The sequence below is a fragment of the Platalea leucorodia genome (assembly GCF_965183815.1).
Source record: "Platalea leucorodia genome assembly, chromosome: 2".
NCBI lineage: Eukaryota > Metazoa > Chordata > Aves > Pelecaniformes > Threskiornithidae > Platalea > Platalea leucorodia.
The window spans coordinates 128,751,135-128,772,044 of NC_138824.1; the positions used below are offsets into that span (position 1 = coordinate 128,751,135).

The 20,910-nt window shown below is 37.5% G+C and overlaps 1 protein-coding gene across 2 annotated transcripts in view; it reads left to right on the forward strand.

The window, feature by feature from the left end:
- The window catches only part of STXBP5L (syntaxin binding protein 5L), a gene marked incomplete at both ends in the record, with an annotated part of 204,450 nt that overhangs the window by 111,737 nt on the left and 71,803 nt on the right, over positions 1-20,910 (forward strand). For both annotated transcript variants that reach the window (XM_082331864.1, XM_082331865.1), the window contains 8 exons: positions 6,089-6,172; positions 12,757-12,880; positions 14,448-14,526; positions 14,706-14,860; positions 16,486-16,558; positions 17,902-18,049; positions 19,169-19,236; positions 20,475-20,515. In XM_082331864.1, the coding sequence (XP_082187990.1) occupies positions 6,089-6,172; positions 12,757-12,880; positions 14,448-14,526; positions 14,706-14,860; positions 16,486-16,558; positions 17,902-18,049; positions 19,169-19,236; positions 20,475-20,515 (772 nt within the window). The remainder of the gene's footprint in view (positions 1-6,088; positions 6,173-12,756; positions 12,881-14,447; positions 14,527-14,705; positions 14,861-16,485; positions 16,559-17,901; positions 18,050-19,168; positions 19,237-20,474; positions 20,516-20,910) is intronic.

The window sequence follows — 20,910 nt, forward strand, 5'->3', positions numbered from 1 at the left end:
TGGAAGAATCACAATAGATCAAGCAATTTAGAATACAGCAAATAAAGTAATTAAATGCTATGAAGTGTAGTGTTTTAGCCTCGAACCAGAAGCCATCAAGAAATGCTATTTAATGACCTATGGTAAAATGCTTTATAAAAATAAAGAGTTATTGATGAGGCATAGCTCTTGTTCACTGACCACAACAGAAGCTGTTGATGACCTACCTAAAGCACACGGTGTAGGGACAAAGGATACGATACTAAAAGAAAAAATGGTCTTGTGAGTGAACATCTCTTACGGGAATGTCATGGACCATGTCCAAACAGAAACCTAACATATTTTTACTTCAGTAAAATAGAGAAGATGAAAAGGTCTCAGGAAAAGGAGTTAGAGGAGAACTTACTTGAAAGTACAATTGCTTGTTGCTCAGAGGGCACATTGGAGACATCTGGGCACTGATGAAGTACTAGCATACTAACAACAACAGCAACAGCAAAATCAGATGGATCTCTATGAAAAAAAAGCATTGGAAATTTATGGGGGAAAAGAGTAGAAAATGTAAGCCATACTGAAACCATCCCAGTGCAGCTGTTTATATCATTGACAGAATGAGAGTGGTGTAAAGAACAAATTGGTGCTAAGAAAATACTTGCAGATTTGCAGACTGTGGAATTGATAGTGTTTGATGTTTACAGGAAGATATCAGTAAAAGGTACACAGAGATGTAAGAGAAGATCCAAGCACTAAATCAAAAGACATAGCTCCAGATCAAAAAATCCAAGAGTAGAGAAAAAAATTAAATTTTTCAACTAAGTCTCATTAAACTTTGGTTGAAAGAATGAAGAATAAGACAATCTTTCTTCAGAATGGGGAAAAAATGAAAAAAAAACCCAAATTTCTGGGGCTTTTGCTGTTTAGCATAGTCATAAACAACCTAGGAAAGAGAGTAAGCAGTGATGTGATCAGGTTTGCTGGACCTCAGGAGGCTGAGAAACTCAGCAGTAAAATGGCAGGTTAAATACTGTCTTTTGTAAGTATTCAGTGTAAATGATGGAAAGTGATATGTGTGGGGGAAAATATTTCTGACTTTACATATAAAACAATGGGTCTGAACTGATCATTACTGTTTGGTATCAAGAGCTTAGAGTGATGATTGATAGTTCAATGAAAATGTCAGCTCAATGCTCAGTAGTGACCGATAAAGAAAATCAAAATTAGGCATTATCTGGAGAATAACGGAGAACAAAACAGAGCTATTGCATAAATGCATGATTGACTTGCCTGCTGAATACTGAGTATAATTTTTGTCCTTCTATCTCAGACAGAACATAATTGTGCTAAAAGAAATTCAGAGAAGGGGCAAGGTTTTCTATATGAGACACAACTAAGTCAGACAGGACGATTCATTGTGGAAAAGAGCTGATTGTGATTCCAAGTTTGAAAATCACAATTGTTATGAAGAGGGCAGAAACAGTTCGTAACCTCTTTCAGTACAAAAACTAAAAGGATATCAAATGAAGCTGACAAAAGTCAGATTCCAAACAAGCCAATTAAGTACTTCTTCAAATGTGCAATGGGTAGAAGCTATAAAATTTTTTCCAAAAGGTGCTGTGGGTGCTGAAAATGTATATTGGTCACAAGGGAGACTAGCAAAGTTAACACAAGAGAAATCACTTTGAGGTTTACTGAAGAGGTTTGCTGAATATTCCTGAAAGGTTATTAAAGATGAGGTTAAACGGAGTCGTGTCTAGTTGAGAAGCTGGCTGCCTTTGAATGAGAAAATTACTTAGGCTGAGAGAATATGTGAGAGTATCGTAAGCACTTGCCCTCCTCTGTTCTTTGTTGTTTGGTATTTGTTCTTTGGTATTTGGTATATTGTTCTTTGGTATTTGCTCTTGGCCACTGAAGTAGAAGATACTGTGATAGGTAGACCTTTTATTTAACTTAGTAGATCTGTTCTTAAGTAATAGAGCTGTTTCAAGATAGTTCTACATACTCTGCTTAGCTCCTCAGCTTCAATTTAACCAAAGACCACCAAGAGGTGTTGGTGGGAGAAATCAGACTCCTCACATCACTTCATGGGGGGCAAGAGATGAAAGTGTTTTTTACCTATGCTTCAGGAATTAAATAGTGAGTACAAATCAGTCATAACCTTTGCTGAAAATACAGATATTCTTGTACTTTACAAGTATTAGGGTATTGTATTCTGCAAGGTCCAGTGGTATATCCTTCTCTGGGCTATCACAAAGTTGTTTACAGATCTGGGCATGTTTTGCTGAAGTAAATAAGTAGCATTCTCCTATGGGCACCGAGTGCCTGAGAGTCCTAAAACACAGATAAAACTTTCCAAATCTAGGACAATCAAGACCTCTTTCTGAAAGCCAGGGAAATTTGTGTGCTGACTCTACATTCATCTTTTCAAAATTCTTTAAATTCCTAAAAGTTCCAGTTTATATCAGTGACTGATGACCAGTTTTTCTGTGCCAAAAGAATGAATCTCATTCCAGAAGACTTCTGCCATTCAGAATTTTTCCAGAGTGCCCCCAGGCAAACTATCAGGACAGACTTTGGAGACAGTCTCTTTTATGAACTTAGCAAGCTGTGGCTGGAAGACAGATGACAAAGAGAATTTGGGCATTTAATGTGTCACTTAAGAACAATTTGGAGACCTAGTGATTAAGTCCATGAAATATAACTGTGTCTGCCAAATCAATGAATAAGTGTGCATTAGGAACAGACTGAAGTGCACAGACATTTGTAAGTGGCAGATCTGTAGCAAACATGATTTTTCTTGCTGACACAGGAGAAGACATTAACTGCAATGATCTGCAGTTTCCCAGCAACTGGAGAAAGCTTAATAGGAAAAGGTTTAATGTTATTAACTATTAGCTGGTGGACTAAACTTCCTATTTCTGAGTCTGTGTTCTGAGGTCTAATAACACCTAAATACAATGTGCATTTGGCAGGCTTGGTTTTTTCTCCCAGCTGTTTTGTGCTACCAGGACAAGTAAGGGGCTGGCTGGCATGTACCAGGATGCAATTAGTTGATTGTAAAGGAGAAATCTCCCTAAAACACCATCATCAAAAGCATTTCATGAGGAAGGATTTGTTAAGTCAAAATGTCGAGCAACTTCACTAGACAAGGAAGATCTTGCCAGGACTCCTCCCTCCTTCAAATTCTGTCCAGCCTTCTGCATGATTCTTAACCTGATTAAGCATGAGTAATTAAACAAGGTGCCAGGAAACGCAAGTTGAAGATAAATCTTTGGTTTTTTACTTCCTTGACTCTTTTTACACATATTTTTCTTCTTTGTCTATGTTTTCTCCTTCAACTGCATTTATGGATGTTGTATTTTTGACCTCATTGAATATTACAGACATAGAGCTTGCCCTATAGATATCTCTAGTGCTTACCATGGCCAAGAGGAGTGTGAATATTTGAGTTTCCTATGGTTCAGACAGGTCAGAGTTCAGAGCATCATAAATATACTGGCAATGAGACTAATCACATTCACCCAGCTGGAATTCTGACTTTAGCGTCATGCCACAGTACTAGTAGTTTAGCAGCATGGCTACCATCTGAGCAAAGAGAGAGGGAGATTCCTAGCTATGCAGCAAATCTGTTTCTCTTTCAACTTCTTGCCTGAAATCACAGCACTTTGTATCTTGCAATTCTGTAGTGCTGTTGTACATTAAGCGTTTCAGCAATAGATCAGGTGAAATGCTGTCTCTGATAGGAGGTATTTAACCTTTTAGTGATTACTTGGAGCGTGTTATCTTTGCAAAAGAGAGTGATAAAAATCAAAAGACAAACCTGCTTCACCAGGGAGAAAGGCTTATTATGAAACAGGGTCACATACTGAATATGTCTCTATTCCTTCACTTTCCTGAATGTATTTGTACAAAAGCTGGCGTGAAAAGAATACTGGTAGATATGAACTGAACTCAACTGGTTTGGTACCCAGCTGTAATGCAGTGGTGGAAGTGCTTGTTATGATGACAGTAAGGAAGGCACTCAGACTCCATAACATATTGATTAAAATACCATTTATTGGAGTTAATACGAAAAGGAAAAAGAAGATAATCTTACATTCCTTCAGATGGTGGGAACCCCAAGTTGTGCAGCATTGGATGGACCTCCAATAAGGGCACAGCACACTGTGCTGGTCCCCTCTGTGAAGAGATTTGCCAGCATTTTGGTCTTTAGAGATCTCAAGAGATTCTTTTTTTTTTTAAATCTATTCATTTCTACTGTCAAGCAAAAGGTTATTCACATAAGAACACACTGCCTTACATTAAGGTCAAGACAGAGACACAAAGGTGCTGTAATTGCCCTTACCAAGTGGGAGCTGCCTACAGGCTTCGTTACAATTAGCCAGCTAAGTTTATCTTGTGGCCAAGGAATATGTGCAGCACAACACAGGCCTGAAAGCCAAGTGCAGGTTAACTGCTGTGTGGATCACTAACTCCTGGATATACAATTGTCTTCCGCTTAGGATCGCTACACTAACAGCGAAAGCAGTCGCAGTAAGACACTTCTTTGTTCACTCTCTCCATGGCAATTTATTATCCCAGAATAACATATGGCATCCTGACACAAGTGCTATCCAGTTAGCTGCATGCTTTCTGAACAGGATGTCTTTTCACATCTACTCTGCCACAGAATCCCATATGGACCCATCCAGAGCAAAAATGATAAATATTCTGGAATTTCTCCAGGACAGTTTGAATTGTTTTCAGGGGCAGAATTCTTAAATAATCAGGTATTGTCCATATTCAGGTACTAAATATATTAGCTATAAATCATTCCCAGATTAGGTAATACATCTCGACATAATGAATATTCTCCTGGCAATATAAAGAATTGTATCTAGTAGGACTGAGAGTATTCCCAGACTCTTTTATAGCAGTATTGATGTATCAATTATATTTAACTTGGAAACAAAGTGCTGTTTTGTTTAGCAGTCCGGCTAAAGTTTTGTTTTTATGACTTATGCAAGCTAAAGTGAGTGATAGCAAAGATGCTGATAATGCTTCCCAGACTAGGAGATAGTCTTGTCATTCTTCTGCTTAAATTCTTAATATATAAACTGTAAATTCTTGCCTGCATTCTGTGATCCATGTGTTTATGGACAAAGAACAACTGCAGTTATCACTGCCAGTTGTATAAAGTAGTCTATAGCAGAAAGGTGTGGGTCTGCCAGTTTGGTTATTCCCAGTCTTCATGTCTAGGATAGATTCTTAGGAAGACAGGCTCTGTGGGAAGCAATTTCTGGAGACACCTAAGTAGGCTACACTTCACATCTTCCATGATATCTGAAATTAATGGTGTTCAAATGAAGAGTACTCAATACAGTGCCAGATCAATAATTCAGTTCTTTTTAATAGAGACAAGGAGAAAGAATTGTGTTCATTCTTATTTTTCTCCTGAGCATCGTTTTTCTTCTCTTTCATCTTTTGACAAACCTTCTTTCTTGGTATTTCTCAGGTGTGTGTGATGATATGACATACCAGTTCTAGAAGTAAAAATTGGCATACCGGTTAATTTATTTTCAATTTCTAGGAAATCAAGCAATTTATTCTCTGCAGGGGGAGTTCTTCAAAATGTTTTAAAGCAATAGAAAGCAGAAATTAAAGGAATATAAGTAGCTGAATGAGAGTTTAATCTGGTGACTCTTGGGTTTGAAGTTATTTAAGTCATCTCTTAGCTGTCAAACAGTTTTCCCTCCAACCAGGGGCAAGAAAGGTAAGAGCTGACAGGAAAATACTACGGTCTTATTTTCTCCCCAGATATACAATTGTGGAGACTGTCCAGGCACTAAAAAACTAAGAAAAAAAAAAAATTAAGAAAGAGAAAAAGGTATATAAAGCACATTTTTTCTTCCATATCAGATCTTAAATTGCCAGTAATGAGAAGTAATTTATACTGAAAGATAGTTTGAAAGCAGGGCATTATGTGTAGTGCAAACTACAATCTTGAACATCATTTTGGCATTTCTTTTTATAGTGCTTATTTTTTAAAGTCTCTTAAAACCATGAAGTTCTTCAATATTTGTACATACTTTTTGAATCTGAAACTGTAACTGTGTTTGTTTCCCTCCTCCAGCTACTGATAGGCTATGAAAATGGGACTGTCGTACTCTGGGACTTACGATCTAAAAGAGCTGATTTGAGAGCTTACTATGATGAGGTAAGCAATTTCCATTAATTCAGAAAAACTGTTATTCAGCAGTTTGTCGTATGTCTTGTCAAGCAGATGGATATTTATCTTAAGGCATTGCTTGTTCTGGAAATACTGTTTGTGCTATGCTTTTGAACAAGTTATTGGCAATAGAATTCAGAATCTGACATCTCTAGTTCTAATGCATTAGGCTCCTGTGGGTGTACTATGACACGGAGTCTCTTCCCCTTGATTCTGACAAGTTCATCAGCTTCTGTGTGAAGAGAGTGTAGCAATGAGCTGACCTGACATGCAGCTGCATTAGGAAGTATATAATTATCTTTACTGAGGGTTACTAGAACATCAGTTAGAATGGAAGACGACTTACTTTGTAGGGCTATTGGTGTTATCTAGTACTCAAGATCTGATTAAAAGGTTTTCAAAATTGTATTCTCATAGTTTTATCAGACAATTGTCTCTTGCCTTTTGTAAGCAGATTGTATCATCAACCACAGTCACATGTATCAATAAACATGCTGTTTCCATAATAGATATATTCCTAGTTATGATTTTAGTACTAGCCCTAGGAAAAAATACGCTTTGTTCTGCCAGTCCTTCTGTACAGTTCACCATGGATGAATGTGAATGCAACTACAACTGAAGGTAGAAAAGGACATTTTCTTTAAAGCGATCCGGACAGTAACTGGTTTCCTGTAGTTCTTTTTCCTTCTTCGTCTTGCCACCTTATTACACATAAGAAGTATACACAGTTATTTTCACTCCGAAAATTAATCTGAATATATCTGAATCCTGCACTCTTTCAAGCCTGTTTTCACGGACACATTAACACTACACTGAGCTTCAAGGTTAAGAGTCCGAGCATCCACATAGCAAATGTTCTAAAGGACAGGGTAATTCGGAGTTTAAACAGGCCAGCCTCCAGCCATGCCCACTAAATTGTCTCTCAGTGAGAGTCCGCCTGTGCATACACTTGTGAAATTGCTCCTGTTCTATTACTTAAGGCTGGACAACTTTTTCCTTTTACAGGTCTCCTCGGGGGGGGGGGGGTGTGTGTGTGGGTGTGGGTGTGTGTGTGTCTGTTCACTCACTGTCCTCTCTTGTGCTCAGAATGAGACTACATAGGACGGGATCTTTATAATACTGTTTCCTTTTTTTTTTGCTTGTTGAGACAGAGAGGTTGGGTGCTGAAAATTTCTCATACAATTTAGTTGTTCCGCATTTTTCAGTACTGTCCTCATGAACTTTTTTGGCCTTTTTATCAGCCATGTGCTTTCCTCCTCAGTGGTTAGTTGCGGTGTCATTACTCCACTTTGTGCAATGTGTGATGGCTTGCTATCGTCTACTGAAATAGTTGCAAGATTCTTATTTTGTCTTTAAAAGGATTGTGTGACTAGCCATTGTACTTTATTCCAGACTTTCAGGCTCCAGATTGATAATGTTCCAGATCTGCCAGGATTCCCCTAGGGAGCCCCTAAAAAGGGTTACTTTTTAAATCCTGGGTTATATAGCTTCTGTGAGTCACAAATTATTAGTTCGGCATGTGTCACTTGGTATTTGGCACCAACCCAAGTTTTCAAACCTAAGCCTCTTCTTACAGATTGGTCACCTAAAATCACCATCCAGAAAACATTGTTCCTGCTCCCCTTCCCCATTCTGTCTGCACTGACACAAGGCCTCTGTGCCCCAAGACGTCTGACCAATCTTTCGGTATCGTTGTTCTGGCGCTGAGCCAGCCAGTTGCAATTGCAGGATATCTGTGAAGTGTCAGATAAATTACTGTAAATGTTCTGTATCTTCATTGAATACTGAAGTGCCTCTTTGAATGGGGTCTGAGTGAGATTAATCCAGCCTCATTTTTCTTACTATCATTATGCTTTCTTTAGCACCACTTTTGAAACTAACGTAGTCACCCTATTTGATGGTGAAAGAACTAGAAATCTCATCTAACTCACCACTTCCTGGCATCTTTAAGGGTCATCAGATGGCGTGATCTTTTCTGGCGTATCGGTGGAGCAGATATACTTCTGTTTAGCATCAAAAATTCCCCTGGCACCAGACTTCTTCATTGGCACTTGGTGTGTACTGTGAGAAACAACTTATTTTCTTGTCTTTGATGGACTGTGAGTGTTCATCACCGAGGCAAGTTCTTTCTTCTCTGGAATCTTCTTCAGATCGCTGTCCATCTTGGTAATGTCACTCAAAATAAATGTCAGCACCCTCAAGACTCCATCCAAATACCCGTCCTTTCACAGGATCAGGCCTCAGCTGGATTTCTCCTTCGTTACCCTTGACGGCATTGGATTTCAGTCTCCCCAGACCAGCTGTTGAGAAGGAGGCTCTCTGTTGTTACTCCGATCTGTAGAACCTGTCACTGTGCAGCACAGCGAGATGTTAACAGCAGATATTTTTTGATAAAGAAGAGGAAAGGAGGCTGGTAACTGATTGTCTATCTATGAATTTAAATATTCTTTCTTTTTAAGTTCAAGATGGGGACTATATCTGCTGACATTCAATTATTATAGAGAGGAATAGTTTCATACCTCATGTATTTAAAGATATTTCTTTTCATACAGCCACAAGAAATGCTTTCATTTCGTTGTCAGTGAGAACCATTATTAAAAGGTCTCTTCCGTTCAATTTTTTCACTATGTTGAGTGCTGTTTGTTTAACTGAGGTCTTAGAAGTGGTGGACACTCAGCTCAGATGGAATAGGTCCTCTTTATTTGCACACTTGAACAGTTGGCTAACAAAAGGATCATCAAGAGATAACGGTTCTCAGTCCACTTGGACATCACCACTGTGAAATCTTGCCTCTAGGCCGCACGGCATTGTCATACCAATGTGATGCTTCACATCACATGAGACTTGCAGACATGGATACGAGACATATGTTGCAGATATCTCCTTAGAATATGAGTAATCTTATGACAGGGAGGTGAGTTGTTTCCTATACTATTAGCAGGATCTGTCCAATACTTGCAGAAGTATGCCCTTTCATTTTCCTTGCCATCCAGATTAGTGTCTTGGATATATTGCTCCTAGAATAAACAGCTCACTGAGACAACCCGATAGCTTGTAAGTGCTGGAGCTGAAGACTCTGCCCCTGTTCACAGACCTGCAATTGCAATGTTTACAGCTGCATTCCTTACTCCATCTTCGTCATGCTATACTTCATGTCTTGAAGACTGGGAACCTTTCATAAAACATGTCTGCTCATTTGAAATGAAAGAGCTTCTCACCAAGGATAGAAAAAGCTGTACAAGTTGCATAATCTGGAACTTCCCTGCTTGGTGTTCTTGTAAGCCTGTATCTTCCCTTTAAAGCTTCTCCCTGGTACTTATGGTTTACTCACTGGAGCTAAAAGTAGTCCTGCCTCTCTTTTAGCCCTGCTGATGACCAGTTAGAGGCTGCCTCAGTTCATCAACTTCTGATACAAGGAGTTTCTATGTTTTCTTCTCTACTGTGTCAAAGCTTCTCAAGAGACTAAAATGTTCTCACTTGTGAAGCACCTGGTCTCAGAGTGGAGCTTGAACCTGCTGCTAAAGAATCTTGTGTCTGCTCTTCAGGGTGTCAGCTGCAAATTCGTTTCTTTGTGTGATGATGATTGTGATCTTCTCAGTGGTGATATGTATGAGATATTCAGGCCCTTTCAAACAGTGCTCCTATATGATGCCCTCTATAAAAGGCTTTCCTTGCAAGCCCTTTTATAAATTCCATCAAAAGTTTATTTCCATCAATTGGTATGAAAAGAGAGCACATAAACAAGACAGGTCCTTCAAAGGATTCTCAAGTTGTTATTGATAGTTGGCAGACCCAAAAAACCAGCCATCTTCATATGCAGACTGTTCAAAAATTTGACAGGTTGTGTCAACACACATTCAGAGCTTCGTGAAGCATAGTCATTATCTTTCATTAGAACGTATCTCCAAAATGAAGCTGCAGAGTTCACAGAGACATTCACCAAACGACATCTCCCTACCTTTATCAAGCACTATGCCATTATGGAAGTACCAAATCGGATGTGGCCCTTGCTGTAATGGTCCTGCCTTAACTAACACAAAGGATTCTTAAGATTCAAGCAATAGGATGACTATGGTGCTTGTTCAAAATATGGTTAAAAGTGGTCCTAGAGTCCTCATGAGTACTTCTCAGTGGATGAGGTTTGTGGTTGGGAAGGGACTGAAATGGTGTTGGGCATGCTTAATTTTAGTATATGCTGAGTGTGAGAGAAGATGGAATATGTATGCAACCACTGTGGGTACTGCAGAAGGAGAAACATACCCAATCTGGAGTGATATGCTTTATGTGCATACACTGTGTGAACATTCACATGAGTCACCCACCGTGATGAACTCCCGTTCTACGCAAATAACTGCTCCTTTTTTGTGTGGATGCTAACGAAGTGGATCAGAATGCTAGCCATATTCTAGCAGGGAGAAAATTAGGGACTTGCTCAGTACCACCTTTCAGTGTTAGTCGTAACTCCCAGCTGAGACCTCCAAAAGCAATTCTAAGTATTTCTTGCCTGTTTTGGGGCAAAGTCTAACAGGTGAATGTGCATTGCTGCCATGCCAGCTGCCTGTGACAGGAGCGTTCCGCCTCAGCTCCGCTCAACAGGAGGCTTGTGCTGGCAGGTGGCACCGAGCAGCTGAGAGGCAGTTTAACAAGCAGCTTGGTACAATTTTCAGCTGCTAGTTACTAGCTCCTGCTCAGACACAGTTAGCGACTGTAACCATGTGAAATGTTTCTATGTGTGATAGCACATCAAAAGCAGATTCAAATTTGGCATGATAGCAAGCATGAATGAGCTCATGTCAGAATTAATTTGCAGGAGGATAGACATGCCTTCAGTGCAAGTGAAGCAGCGCTCCCCGCAGATCTAAGTTCTTACTACCTGAGGGCAATGGCATTGGACTCTGTATGAACCATCTTTCTGTCTTGTCTTTTGTTGCTTCAGTTATAGTTATGTCTTCTGGGTCTTTAAGACGAATTGTGTGCCAACCCCCCTCTGGTAGGTAGAAGTTTGAGTGACACCCATTATGTCACTCGAAGATAAATATCTAGAGTTCGTTTTGTGCAGCTCAGTTTGTTGAGTCTTTATTGGCATGACTAGCTTACTGGTGTGTTAGCAAAGCATCCATGTACAAGGCACGTCAGATTCCTGTTAAAACATCTGGGTCACCTTAATGCAAAGGCCCCTTTGTGGCTATGCTGTCCAGCCTCAGGAGCTGAGTTAAGTTTGGGGAAAGGGTCACTGTCTTTTCGTTGGTTACTTCTGATATTCCCTCCAGACCATGAGCCATTACCAACCGTAACCATCGATATACTTATTAAAAGAGGAAGACCAACAGGGAGTTCTGAATAGCAACCAGTAGCACTTAGGTTTATTTCTTGTCAGCTTAAGCAAAATTGATATGAACAACTGCAATGCTCACTTATGAATACCCTGGCATGATTTTAAAGTGATTTGAATAAATCAGGTAAATGGCCATAAGCAATTGTAAGTGCATGCAAAGCCTTAGCATTTCCTGGGTTACAAAAATGGAAATTTATTAAACTGCATTTAAAAATAGGTCTCTCTTATTTACATTTACATAAAAACATACTGTGTTTTTTGCTATTTGGCAGCTAACATTTCTGGAAGGAAAATGGATTCAAGGGAATATTCTATGAGTTTGTGCTTCTGAGGGGAGTGTGTGAGAAACTGTGGTATACAATGAAGCAATACTTTGTTTTGCCAGAAAATGGCTTTTGTTAGTTTGCAGCACATACCAGTGAAAATGAAGGACTGAAACCATTATCCTTTCAGCTAGTTTGATGTAATTATGGATGTTTTCAGTAAGTTCCACCAATTACGCACGAAATACTAGGAATGGTTTATTAATTTTTGAAGTGTTGCTTTTTGGCATACACAACATTCATCATGTGGTCCTTGCATTGTGTACACAGAAGTATGATATTCCTCTTCTCTGAAGCAGTATCTGTTCCAAAAGTATCTTACATCATTTTTTTGCTGATTTCCTATATCAATGAAACAACCTTGGTCTCTTTAGTGGTTTTGTTTTTATATTAAACATCCCAGATTTATGTGTATTTGCTCTGAAACTTAAGTATGCGGGGGGAAAAATTATGCAAGAACAGTGTACTATTTCTGCTTTTCCTAAATAGTCCTCTGGGGAAGACTGCATGTGTTGTATGTTACCTGTAAAACTTGTCACACAGAATTCCCCGTATGTTTGCCAGATGAAATACTTCTAAGGAGAGCTATCAGACATATTATGATTACGCTGTATGTCCCTTGTTCTTATACTTTTACCTCAATACCTGGTTCCTTCAATTTTGGTCTGATTCAGTACAGGCTTTCTTACGTTCTTGTGTTATGTTAGCATTTATAATGAATTCTTTTGCTTCACTAGCAGTGGATTACAGCCATTGGTCACTAAAAAGTGCTGGTAATGGACTTCAGACAAACAAGAACCATTCAACTGTTGACATACCATTAGATTAATATAATCCAAAGTCATACATTAAAGTATCATTAGTGTAAACACTGTATTCCATTTCAGTCTCAAGTTCTTGTTTCATTTCTGTAGGCTATTCATTCTGTTGCTTGGCATCATGAAGGGAAACAGTTCATGTGCAGTCACTCTGATGGCAGCTTGACCCTATGGAACCTGAAAAGTCCTAACAGACCATTCCAGACCACAATTCCACATGGTAATTTTGATAGTTAAAATGTGTAACTAAAAAACAATACCATATTCTCCATGCTGTTTGTTAGTATCTATGTTTATTTCATTTTTTATTGTAGCCCAAATCCAGAGTTGCTTCTTGCATAAATATTTTAATCTGCAAAGTAGCTGCAAAATATTTAAAAAATCAGAGAGCAATTTTGATCAAACTTTTTTTTAATTGGTGCCGTAAATACCTCCTACTGAGTAATATTGCTCTAATGTCTTCTTTTATCCAATTCATCTTAATAGCCTACTGCTAGTCGTTGACACCCTCAGGCTTTGGGATTTTCACATTTCTTTCTTTTATGTTTTGTGCTTATGTGCTTGTATGTGCAATTTTCACAAGAAGTAACACATTTTGTACAAGGTACTGTATTGCTTGTTACAGAGATGGTACAAGGCTTTCCAAGTCACTGCAATGAAGAATTTAAAGGAGCCATATTAAGAAATGGCTGTATCTTTTATGGCTGGGACATTATATGCCATTGCTTCCTATAAATGAGGTTAAAAGGTATTAACTCTATGGCAAATCAATACATTACCAAGAAGCCTGACTGGGCGGAGCGGAAGAAAGAAGGGGAAGGCAAGATCTATGTAGCCCAGAAAAGTTTTAGCATTTTCTTAAATTTCCTAATTCCTTTTATTTTATCATTTTTAGTCACAGAATTGTGCTTTATGTCTCTCAGAGGTCATCTAGGCTAACCCCCAGCTCAAAACAGGCCTGATCAGATCAGTTAGCTCAGGGCAGTGTCCAGTTGACACTGGACACTTGAACACTTCCAACAACAAATTACACAACCTCTCTGGGCAATGTCTTCTGATATTTAATGACACTCACGATACAAACATTTTTGCTAATATTTAACCGGAATTTTCCATGTCGCAACTTCAGTCCTTTGCCTCCTGTCATGTCACTGTGCACCTCTGAGAACAGCATGGCTCCATCTACACTGTATCGTCCGTTCAGGTTGTTGTTGAAAACAAGCATAGGCTTTCCAAAGTAACAAAACCAAAATTGTTATTTTTTTGGTTTACAAGTGACTTTTCTCTGACTGGAAGAAAGTACTGAGCCATAATTAACCAAGAACACATGATTTTCAATTGTACGCTTCATTTAATTTTATCACTCGACTAGTTACACTCCAGAGCACGTAACATTCGGTCAACAAAAGGAATTGAGTCAATCTAAGAATGACTTAGGAAAAAATTAAGATGTTTACGGTCATAATGTGTTCAGAAAAAAGGTATACATTTGGTCAAATTCATTAATTATTAGTTAAGTGTCATCCTTCTCAGTAATGTGCATGGTTTTTCGATGTCTTTGAAGTGTGGTCTATGGTCCTTTGTATGTGGCAGTAAAAACATAAAGCCATAATTAATGTAGACAAATGCATATTTTATGGAAATAGGAGCTAATACTCATCATCGTCTGTAGCTTTGAAGTTCCGTTCTCTTACTGCTTATACAGTTGCTTCGATGTGTATGTTTCAGTTTGATAGTTCTATTATCATGATGTTTTAATACAGTTTTCATCTTCTTTCTTTCCTTAGGAAAAATTCAAAGAGATGGAAAAAAACCTGAATCTTGTAAACCAATTCTTAAAGTAGAGTACAAGACCTGTAAAAACAGGTATGTTTTTAATTCTGTAATTAACTCAATGTTACATTCCTGAGTTAAAGTCCTTTTAGAAACTTCCCCTCTTTCTTTTTGCAAAGCTATTTATTATTATTTAAAGGTAATGAACTTATAATGTAAACTTGTATATACTATGAAAACTTAAAATTTCCATGTTGGTATTTTTAATACAGTGAACCATTTGTGATATTTTCTGGTGGACTGTCATATGATAAGGCTTGCCGAAGACCAAGTTTAACAATCATGCATGGGAAAGCAATTACAGTTCTTGAAATGGATCACCCTATAGTTGATTTTTTAACTCTTTGTGAAACCCCATATCCAAACGGTGAGTTTATTAAGCAAAACACAGTTATGGAAAATATAAATGAAGTGATCTTCTCTCATACCTTAATTCCATTCCAGGGACTTCCATTCTCACAGTTGTCTCCATCTCAAGAAAACCACATCACTGAAAGTAACTGGAACTTGTTCGCATTCTCAATATAGGAAGCAAGTAATGAGTGGACAATAAAGCATGCATAAATCTCCAGATATACGCTTGAAACACATGGGGTAGTGTGAGGAAATATTGCTATTAATCAAACATATGTGCTAATATTACTGACAATTTTCATGAGGCTGAAAATCTACAGATTGGGAAATTATTGAAGATTAAACTATCATTTATCTACAAAAAAGTTCTTACACTTCAGCTGAATAGAACTGTTAAAAGTGTCTTGCTGCATATTGTGGGGCTGCCATACTCTGAAGTACGTTCACAGAGAACTCCAGAAAGTAAATTCAGAAAAGCTGTAAGTCAAAAAGAAACTAAAAGTTTAGTATTTTAAGTCCTCAAGCAGAAAAGTAAAATAAATCTTATATAAGTAGCTAAATTAAATACATATTAAAAACACTTAGTAAAGATAAAGTGTATATTTGTTTCAATGTCATGCAAAAATTTAATTTTCAGTAATCAGTTTGGGCCTTCATTTAACCGTATCAAATACAGTGACACTTCCCAGTACTAAGATTTTGTAGCCCCTTCCCCTGCTCACACACTAATATTTAAAAATTTGGGTTTAACCTGTGTTATTCATAGTCTTGTATAAAAATAGGCCACAGATAATGTGCATTCATAGCTGGCCTGAAAGGAAGGTAAATCAGTTGCTGTCAATTTACTCAGCTTTTTGGCATCAGCCATCTGAAGAGTGTACTCTGAGCTTGCATATGCTGGAATGGTTTGCTACTGTTGAAAAGAGAGTTGTAATGTCACATTTATATTTTTTAAAATAAGTTTTATCCTGTGTAAACTAATGCACCCTGTGCATCAAGGGAAGCATTTATTTGTCATTTTAATTGTTTATTTTTGATAAATGAAAAAAGCATTACGTAAAAAACCAAACGATATGGTCTCCTAAAGAGTGTGTGGGAGGAAGGAGCGTGTCAGTATCTGAATTGAACACAGCAGACTTACAGGTTTCCTTTGGAATATTCCTCTGGAATCGCTTTGGAAGCGAGGGCATTGTGTATCTTCAAGTGGAGTGGACCAGCTGTTCATGATGTGTTTTTGAAGAACAGTTGTACACAGCAGAAGTATTACTACTGGACAGCAAAAATACATGTTCTGTATAATAATTGGATTCAGCAATGCAGTGATACACTCAACTTATTCATATTCTATTTCTTTACTTTCAATATACCATCATGCTGGCATGCTATAATATGCCAATTCTACTTCTGCTATGTATGTTGATCAGCAATACTGCCCAAAAGTCATTTCTCAGTTCCTGTCTGGCCCTAATCTGCCCCTAGTTTGCAGATATGTCTAGTTTGTGGATATGTCTAGGATTTGTACCTCAAAACTTTCGTTTGATATACTGTGAATGTTTAGAGAACATAAACATGACTTGCTTGTTTAAAATGACTAATAGGAGATCTCCATGTCTTTTATACTTGATTCCTCGCTTACAGAATTTCAAGAACCCTATGCTGTAGTTGTGCTTTTGGAAAAAGATCTCATTGTTGTTGACCTGACACAAAGCAAGTAAGTATGAAGTCTTATATGAAGTTATTTGTGTATCTTAACTCTCCAGCAAATGATGATAAAAATCCAAATGTTATCATGCAATGTCATTTTACTATCCAAAATCATTCACTCTTGGTAATAATTCACGTTTACCTCCACTTTAAGAGCTAAGATCAGCCAATCAACAGGAACTTAAAATAATATTTGTTCTTAAGTTTGGGAATAAATCTGAGTCTGCGGTCCCTTCAGCATAGCCCTCAAACATTCACTCAACATCGAAGTTAAGTCATACTTGGTCACATGCTGAACTATGACCTGAACATGTGTTTTGGAAACCAGATTCAACTGCTGCTTATATGCATGCCTAACTTCACTGGACTCCACAGGGACTACCACTTAAGTATTTACTTAAGTATCGTAATAAATAATAGCATTAATTTATAGTGGATCTACAGGATCATTTCATGGTCCAGTTGCTGGTTTAAAAGACAAATAGTTCTTTCACATCAGAATCAATGTTCGTATCAAAGAGGAACTATACATCACAAAATGCAGAATCCAATTCTTACTTACTTTGTTCTGCCTCCAACACTACCAGTAATGTACATGCACATTCACACTGGTATAACTAGGAACAGATTTTGCCCTTAATATCTTGAAATATTTTAAGTGAATCATATTCTGATCTCACTTACTTTCAAGGACAATTCAAATCATCTTAGCAATATAAAATGGATGCAACTGAAATCAGAACCAAATTTCCTACATTTTTGAATTGTCAATAACATCGTGTAATATGCCAGAAGTGAGGCCTTCCTTCTTATCAGACTGTCCAAACTGATGGAAGTGAGAAATAAACTGAGATCTACTTCATCTGTTATTGCAATTGTTCATTGCAGAATCAGCAGTCTGCCAGCCCAATAAACTAAGCTGCTCAATATAAAATCTACAGTTGTATAAGTAGTTCTTAGGTCATACTATATATTATATCCATGAACCTGAAGCTTCTAGAAAATGTGTCACTTCTGTATAAACAAGATTTTGAGATGTTGGGAAAAATTAGTTCCTAATCCTCATTCACACGAGTAGTCCTATTAGCCTTAGGAACTATTCACATGAATGGGTATTTATGTTACAAGAAGATTCTTGTCACAGCAGTGGAATTTTTATATCTTTATTTGAGTAACTACACATTATTATTGACATTAAAAACAATACATATGTTTGAATAAATAAGGGAAAATGTACTTTATTAGTAATGATTTCACTTAGATTCTGTTATACACTTTAATATAAGAATATGTTTTCTTCTATGGCTCAGTGTGTCACAGTGCTTCTAATAAATTGTCTTCCTTAACTAGTTTTCCAATCTTTGAAAATCCATATCCTATTGACATTCATGAGTCACCTGTTACCTGCACAGAATATTTTGCGGACTGTCCTCCAGATTTGATTCCTGTACTCTATTCTGTTGGAGCTAAACATAAAAAGCAAGGATACAGCAATAAGGTAAAGAAAACCAATATTTTTTTCAACAAAGAAAGTAGATGTAGAACTTATGTTTTTGTAACATCTTACCAAATTATTTTCATTTTACTTCTTTAATAATCACTTTCAAGTTGGTCCAAGCAGCAGCTTAGCAGCATGCTTACGGTCTGGTATTTGTCCCTCAGAAACACCATCACTTAAGCACAACCACTAATGACCATTATATAGGACTTAATCATTCGGCTGCTGGAGTCATGCCAGATCAGACTGAGTTAAAGGAAAGCCATCAGTGTACAATTCAAATTTGTATGGATAAGTTATCTCTATCAAAGAAAAAAGTGAAAACATGATAACTGAAAGAAGATAGCAGAAGAGCTTCAGTGAAAGTTGAGGGTTGACAGCACGTCTGTGAGATTTTTATTAAATAGGAATATTAATAATTATTTTACTGAGCTTTTAGAAATAGGACAAGCTGCAGAAATAAAAAGAGGAAATGTAATTATTTTATAAATTTCAACTATTAATCTGTTTATGTATTGAGTAAAACTAATCCATCATAATAAATAAATTAGAAAAAAATATTGGGTAAACAAATCAGACATCATCAGTTTTCTATTCATATGAACAGAAGTATTCTCCACTAGTAAACAAAAGGCAGAGGTGGTGAGTTCATATGTTCTGTAAAGTGGCATTCCCTTATCTGGTATCTCATGGCATCATGCACAGATATTTGTTTCTGGGCCAGCTTCTTCAGAAGTCTTCATCCTCAAAATAGATTCTCAGTCTATTCAGTGTCCTATAGAAACTCCAAGAGTCAAGCAATCTGAAAAGAGTAGCAGAACTGTTTGTCACTCCTTCCTCTAGTTCCTGTTTTGGATTGTTGACTGTTAGTTGTGCAGAAATACTTTAAAAACATAGAACTTTAATTGATAACATAAAAATGCTATTAAGTTTCCAAAGCCTTAATTGATAATATAAAAATGTTAATAAGCTTTAAAAGCCTTGCATGCCATACATTTTTGTTCCTTTTATGAGTTGTATTGCTTTTTGGAGGAAGATGTTGTCTGCTCCTGAGTTTAAAAATCAACTGAGCAAGATTCCTCAGATTTAGCTGTGATCTCTGTCCTCTTGTTTGTTTAGGAGTGGCCTATCAGTGGTGGAGCATGGAACCTGGGAGCTCAGACATATCCCGAAATCATTATTACAGGGTGAGAATGAAACTGAGGATTGGTACTTTTAAAATGCTAGTGTCTACAGCTTTTGATTGTGGGTTAGCTATAGATAAGGGTTGACCCTTCACAGAGCATGCATGTCCTGCCTCTTCATTTGAGGTACGTCGTTTTTTCCCTTGTGCAGAGTCACCACAGAAATTCCCATTTGCTGTAGAAGATAGAACTTTGTACTCGGGGATGAACTACCATTGGGAATTACCATTTGAGGCCCCAGTGTTAGACAGCAAGTCTATATACGTGTGAAGGTGGGGTCTTTGGAAAGGAGAATCCATTGCAAGAGACTATTTTGGCCTTGAAGGGCATAGAGAATAGTTTTAAAAAGGGGAGCAGCTGTTCTTCTATAGCTGTCCTTTGCCTTCTGGGGACTTTGTATCTGGGGACAGTTTAGGAATTCATGTTAACACCCCAGCATTAGTGAGGGTGTGGTGCACTGGGATGAGTTCACCCTGTGAGTGGAGAGACAGCCCCACAGCAAAAAGGCATAGAAAGGCCCAGATTGCAGCAGAAGCCCCATGAGCAATGCCGGATGGATTTTCAAGGGGCCACGCTGTAAAACAGAAGCTATTCAGCTATGATGCACTCTGTGTTTCCCTCTGGTCTCAGGCACGCTGACGATAGCAATATATTTGATAAATTGTTATTATCAATGATACTTAACACCGGTTTTTAAAAATAAGATTATGATGTGTGCAATAGTACCAATAAGGTGATGACAGGATTATTCTCATTTTAAACAGAAATGTCTCCTTTCTCCAGCTTTACTTCAGGGATGATTATTTTGTTAATAAATAGAACACAGCTGTAAGGTATTAAGGAAAATGAAGTTACCCTGTGTCTTTTCAAAGCTCGTTATACACGGCATTTTTAGAGTGCATAGGCTTAATGCTGGCCCACTGCAAAGCCAAAAGTGCTGTAACTTAAACTTGTCATTAGTATGGGAATGAATTTCTTGCTGTTGAGATTTTAAAATTCATTGGGGACTTAGTTCTCTGTAGGAAATGCATGAAAAAGTATTTTATTAACCTAATCAAACTAATAACAAAATATTTTCTTATAGTTAGAATATATCTCCTTATATATTGTCAGTAAGGTATGGAGAATTACCACATGAGCAAAATACAGTTTTTCTGCTTATGTTTATCACTCGCTGAAAGTAGAAGATGTTTTAGAATTGCATCTTGTTTTAACACATTTAATTTTTATATTTTTTTAAGCCATGCAGATGGATCAGTAAAGTTTTGGGATGCTTCTGCCAGTAAGTTTCTAAAGTTCACTTTTATATAATGCTGACAAATCATATGCGCACATATATATATAAAACGTGATATTTAGCAGTATGAGTAGTTATACCTGGGATGATATAATTAGGAATAGTAAGGTGAAATTAAGCAAATTTCTATTAAATTAGGGAAAAAAACACTGCTAATGAGATGTATTAGAGAGAAAAGAGTGAAATTCTGTAAGAGGAATAAAAACTCCAGATCCAACATACCAAAACCTGTGAAGGATGAAGTGTTGGTAAAAATTCCCTAGGGCAAAAATTCCCTGTGCGTATAAGAGTGGGCTCAATTAGACCTAATATTCAGTTCCAGTTGTCATGTCTCTTCTATTCTGAGTACAATATAGTCTTTTTTACAGCTAAGTAAAAAT